The sequence below is a fragment of the Anser brachyrhynchus genome (assembly GCF_964034855.1).
Source record: "Anser brachyrhynchus genome assembly, chromosome: 2".
Lineage (NCBI taxonomy): Eukaryota > Metazoa > Chordata > Aves > Anseriformes > Anatidae > Anser > Anser brachyrhynchus.
In genome coordinates, this window is record NC_137695.1 from 131,191,464 (window position 1) to 131,197,463 (window position 6,000).

Sequence of the window (6,000 nt, forward strand, 5' to 3'; positions counted from 1 at the left end):
AGGCTTCATGACACCCCCCTGCGTGAAACTCATTTCTTCTAACTAAACCTGCTTGGTGCATGCAAAAAGATGTTAGCTGAGAACTCATACCTCTCCTCCATAGCAGGATGTGACGCCCACTCTGTACAGCTTCCAGCAAGCGTGTGATAAATAGACATTAGGGGAGTTCATCAGCAAAATTAAAAAAAAAAAAATCCGAAGTTGGTGGTACCTGTGGTGCAGAGTCGCTAGAGCGAGCGCCGGAGCACCCCGCGGGTGCGGAGTTTGCCCGCTGGTTGTTTCGTGATTTCCCAGTGAAGGATTGGTACCTGTGTGCTTCTCTTAACGAAGACCCCAGAACTCCTAACAAGGAGTATTTTGCACGCAAAAGACTCGGCATAGATGTACACACAGATCCACGAACGCTATAAGCTTTACCGCATCAAAGAATGATCTGTAACTATTCGTTTGATGTTAACGTCGCTTTTTAATCCCCTTTGCCAAAGTTACTAAACCTCACACCTACCTAGGAATAACCTTCCCGCCCCCACTCTTGAATTCCTCATGGAAACGGAAGAAAGCATTTCTAACTTGGTAGTGCAGCGTCCTCTGGTAGCGTTGGTTCAACCACAGCCCCAGGAACTCTGAGTCCTCAAGCCTCCGAGCTGTTTCCAGTTACAACAACTACATTGATCAGGGAAGCACACTACTTTCGTTACCACACGCGTTACTATCTGCAACAAGCATCTTTATTGGTGCGGTAAATATACCGTAGCCAAAGCTTTAGCTAAATTATATCTGTGTCAACTAACCGCTGCTAATTAGTCATAAATATTCAATTCCAGAACAAGGGTTAACTGGAACATTTTCACCTTCGAAACACTGATACTAGGGATAAAAGGAGGTCACATCTTCCGTAACTCATTATTAAGCTATTTCTAAGGCTGCAGTGCTGTACAGTTACTGCACGGTAATTAAGAAGCAGGGGACCTGGGGTTGCTTTTCAAACTGTAGTTAACTTCCAGTGTACTCCTGTGAGATAACTAGGTAATACCAGGTCCACTTCATTACCGGCAAACCAAAGCACAGAGGCTTCTTTATAATTTGCTAGACACAAACAAGAAAACAGAAACAAAAGATTTGGTTCCTAATACTGGAATACCATTAAAAGCTTACAAGGAAAGAAAAAAAAAAAGATGACCCATTAACTAGAACTGCTGCAAGTCTTTTTTTTTATATATAGGTTTTTATAACAAGATAAAGACTATTTCAAAAGCCTGCTCACTTTCATAATGCAAGCCATAGAATTTCAGCCTTTACATTCATCCACTAAACATTCTTTCCTTACTTGGCAAATAAAGTCATCCCTTACAGTTCCCCAATAGCGTAGCTTCTAGTCTTTTAAGAGAGACATTTTTTGAGATTCTAAGCATATGGCTGTTCTCACTGATATGACATTTCACTGAGCCAGCCAACATGAAGTGAAAAGATGAGCAACAAATCAGACCATAAACACCACGATTAAAGATTCATTCATCTCATGAATGTTTTACCAGCAGTACTGCCTACTTCCTGCCACCATCACCCAGTCAGGAGGTGCTTCCACCACACTCTCACTTAGAAACATGCTTCCAACACAAGATGCACAACAGCTATGATTTGTATGTTAGTTTTTCCATCAGACTGCAGTGAGGGCAACCACACTACACCTCCTAATGATACCTTCTAGCTCCTACCTGATCTCACAAAGCTCATTTTGAAGCTCCACTCTTGAAACTTCCCCCTAGGCAGATAGGCTGTACTTCTGATTTCAGAAAGAACAAAACGGATCAACCAGACCTCCTCCCTTCCTTCCTTCCTTTCCCACCATTTACCTATGTGTTCAAAACCAGCATGGAGATCACCTGATTTCTCAGTGAACCCAAACTTCCACCAGAAAGTCTCAGAAAATGGGTCACCCACCTCCCCGTTCAGAAGCAAACGAGGTGCAGGTGTGGTTGTGCAAAGTGAGCCACCTGGCATCCCCTGCCTGAATGGCTTTCATCTTTCCTTTTTTCTCCCACCAAAGAGAAATCTCTGCAGTTGCTGTGTTTGCAAGAGACTGTGTACTTTGTGCCCGAGTTACACATCCGTGCATGTGCTAAATGCAAATATGAGGGTGTTCTTATTTGCCCATGCAATTGCTGAGGCTGTGTGCATGTAATGAAGCTTGCTGCATGCTTTGAGAGCCCTGCAAAATCAGTCCTCACCACAGCAGCAGCTCTCTGGATCCACAAATAAAGGCAAACTGGGTGAATAGCTGAGAAACCTCAGAGCCTGAAACATGCCCCTACTCTCCTGGAAGAGTATTTTTGTGTTACCTATTTGTCATTTCCATTACTTCACTAAATAAGCAATCTTAAGTTTCAAGCATGAATCCAACTAATAGTCAGACTTGGTGTCACTAAAGATCCTGTTCCCTATATGGCTGCAGAAGTTAACTGTCAGCAAGGTAACTTTCTTATGCAATTTTGCACGAAAGTCATTGCAGTGTGTTGGTGTACCCACGCTGCACGATGCTCACTGGAAGTGCTGAAAGACTGTTTCCATCTGTAATGCAGCCATTCACACATGCATCTGGCCCTGCGTGCACGCTTGTTTGCCCTCTCTTTTGCACATCCATCAAGTCCCAGCCTTTCCATTTCTTCTTCATGCAGCCACAAGCATACTTGATCGCTCCAACCCAGTTATTCTCATTTCCCTCATCCTCAAAGACAGCATCTCTGGGATCTGGGTCAGGTGTCCACTGGCAGGACCCAGCACCGCAAACCACAGAATCACAGAATGGCCGAGGTTGGAAGGGACCTATGAAGATCATTGCTCAGGATGGCATCCAGGCGGGTTTTGGATATCTCCAGAGGAGACTCCACAACCTCTCTGGGCAACCTGTCCCAGTAATCTGTCACCCTCACAGTAAAGAAATGCCTCCTCATATTCAGCCGGAACCTCCTGTGCTTCAGTTTGTGCCCATTCCCTCTCGTCCTTTCACTGGGCACAACTGAGAAGAGACCAGCTCCATCCTCTTGACATCCTCCCCTCAGATATGTATACACATTGATGAGGTCTCCCCTCAGTCTTCTCTTTTCCAGGCTAAACAGGCCCAGCTCTCTCAGCCTGTCCTCGTATGACAGATAATCCAGCCCCCTAATCACCTAAGCAGCCCTCCTCTGGACTCACCCCAGTAGCCCCATGTCCCCCTCGTACTGGGGAGCCCAGAACTGGACACAGCACTCCAGGTGTGACCTCCCCAGGGCTGAGCAGAGGGGGAGGATCACCTCCCTCGGCCTGCTGGCAACACTCTTCCGAACGCAGCCCAGGATCCCGTTGGCCTTCTCGGCCACAAGGGCACATTGCTGACACATGGTCAGCCTGCTGGCCTCCAGGGCTCCCAGGTCTCTCTGCAGAGCTGCTCTCCAGCAGGACGCCCCCCAGCCTGTACTGGTGCTTGGGGTTATTCCTCCCTAGGTGCAGGACCCTGCACTTACCTTTGTTGAACTTCATGAGGTTCCTCTGGGCCCAACCCTCAGCCTGTTGAGGTCCCTCTGAATGGCAGCACAGCCCGCTGGGGTACCAGCCACTCCTCCCAGCTTTGTGTCAACAGCAGACTCGCTGAGGGTGCTCTGTTTCATCATCACTGATGAATAAATTAAACAAGACTGGGCCCAGCACTGACCCCTGGGGGACACCGCTAGCTACAGGCCTCCCACTAGACTCAACCACTGAGCACAACCCCCTGAGCTCTGCCATGCAGGCAGTTGTCAATCCATCCCACTGTCAGTTCACCTAGGCCGCACTTCCTCAGCTTGCCTATGAAACCAGACCCTGGGCCAAACCTCTGCCAGGTGGCTACATCGTGCCCTGGGCTCCCAGCAGCACACGTTGCACCTCCTGCCACCCATTTTGCTCTTGGGTAAGGGACCACTGCCAGGGGGCAACGTTCATCTGTTCTGCTGAGCCCTGACAGCTTTGGTTGTTAGGTGTAGTTATAGGATCGTTGGCTATTTAATCGAGGTCTTTGCAGCAGCTTTATGAACCATATTTGGGTTTGCTCTGGAGGAAAGAGGCATCTGAACAGCTCTGTTGCTCAGGTGGTGGCCTCTGCCTTCCTACCGTGGTGAAGAGCTGATATTTGCAGCTGTTCTCTGTGATATCTGTGTTTTTATTTCCCTCGTTATAACAGCACACACTGGAGTCTCTAGTGTGCTCTCCACTTAATGTATTATCTGCTGCTGTCGGCTTAAAACAGCCTCGGACAAAGTCCATGTTTTCTTTTCAGCTCTTCTATGCTTTATCCTCCAGCGTTTATGAAATAAATCAGTATGTGTCTCTGTGTCTCTAGCCAATTCAGCATTAAGAAAAAATATCACAGATAACACACATAATTCTCCTCTTGTCTATGCCAAGATAAAGTCAGAGTCAACTGACTGGTGTGAAGCTTTCACTGCTATCAAAACAGAAAAAGGGAGGAGGATCAAGCTGCCCATATAACATGTCTTGAAGAAATTGAAGGCATGCTGCACAGTTGTTCTCCTTACCGAACAGAGCAGCAATAAAGAGGTTTATTTAATTGTGAAAGAGCAATTAACTTTTGAAGATGCATTCCCTGCTCCTGTGAGGAAGCTTGATGTTGTGCAGCACGTTTCTTTCATACTGCAGTCTCCGTGTGCCTGGCAGTATTAAATATGTCAGCTGAAGACCTAAATAATAAATAAGGCCAGGGGAAGACAGACCTTTTAGTAAAGCTTCCTCTGTCCTTAAGTGGTCTTTTATTTCATATTTAAACAGCATGCACAGTTCTCTCCCCACCCCACCCTTCCTCCAACCCTCCCCCAACCCCCCCCTCCAAAAAAAAAAAAAAAAGAAAGAAAGAAAAAGACAACATCTTACACTGGCTGATAATAATAAATACTCCACCTATTTACACTCTCCTACACTAGTGAATGCAACAGGAGGTGTGCACATTTATGAGGTGTGATTACACGTGAATGATTCGCTTGGCTTTTCAGATGCCCTTATCTGGCATAGACTGGCCCTTATCTAACATGGGGCAGCTTCTCGTCTCTTCTCACTGAAGCCACCCCTGCAGGCCCCCGCTGCCAAAACCTTGCCACATAAACCCAATACACCCCCTCAGTGTCCCTGGAGGCTGCACGGAGCCAGATGTGGAGCAGAGCAGGAGGAGAGGACAGCAGAGCAGTCAACAGTCATGAGGCCAGCAGCCAGAGGAAGGCATGTTTAGGTGGCTCTGGTGGGGAGAAAACGGAGGGCGGAAAGCTCCAGCAGGCTTCCTTCCTTGCAAGGCTTCTTATAAAACACTTATCTTGTATATTCTTCTTCAGAACTATAAATAATAAAGGGAATTGGGAAGAATGTACCCTTCTGCAGCCTTAATATAACTGCGTGTGCTGGAGAAGAGAACAGCACAGAGGCCAGCCTCACATGGTCTCCCTAAATAGCCTCCTTCTTGTTGTCACTGTTGGAGACAGGATAAAATCTCCAATATCATGCAAATGATTAAAAAAGAGTGTTTGATGTAATTTTGATTCTTTTCACTTCATTTTCAGATACAGAAGCTCAAGGGAACACTCTGGTTGTGTCCTCAGACCTATCTCTGCCTCCTGGCAAGTTTTAATGACGCTGTGCTGTCCTCATCTAGAGCATGTCCACATTGCAACCACAACTGTTTAACTGACTCTAACCCATAAAGAAAAAAAAAAAAAAAAAGGAAAAAAAAAGTTTTTTCTTAGTTATGGATTCCCCGTCCCTGGAGGTGTTCAAGGCCAGGCTGGATGAGGCCTTGGCATCTGTGCCAGTGGGTGGCATCCGATGGGGTTGGAACTAGGTGACCTTTAAGGTCCCTTCCGACCCAAGCCATTCTGTGATTCTGTGTCTCTGCTGCTGCCCCTCTTGCCCCATGTCAGGCCAGAACACGGCAGCACAAATGTGGAGCCCCGCACGAGCCCCCTGCTTCCATAGCTTCAC

General features: G+C 46.9%; 1 protein-coding gene across 5 annotated transcripts in view; it reads right to left on the minus strand.

The window, feature by feature from the left end:
• Positions 1-3,534, minus strand: part of TPD52 (tumor protein D52) — a 43,631-nt gene extending 40,097 nt beyond the window's left edge. For 3 of the 5 annotated variants that reach the window (XM_080581198.1, XM_080581196.1, XM_080581192.1), the window contains exon 1: positions 1,854-2,016. In XM_080581198.1, coding sequence (XP_080437324.1) covers positions 1,854-2,001 — 148 coding nt within the window. In that variant the 5' untranslated portion in view covers positions 2,002-2,016. The other 2 variants (XM_080581202.1, XM_080581201.1) reach the window with 2 other exon arrangements.
• Positions 3,535-6,000: the final 2,466 nt, after the last annotated feature.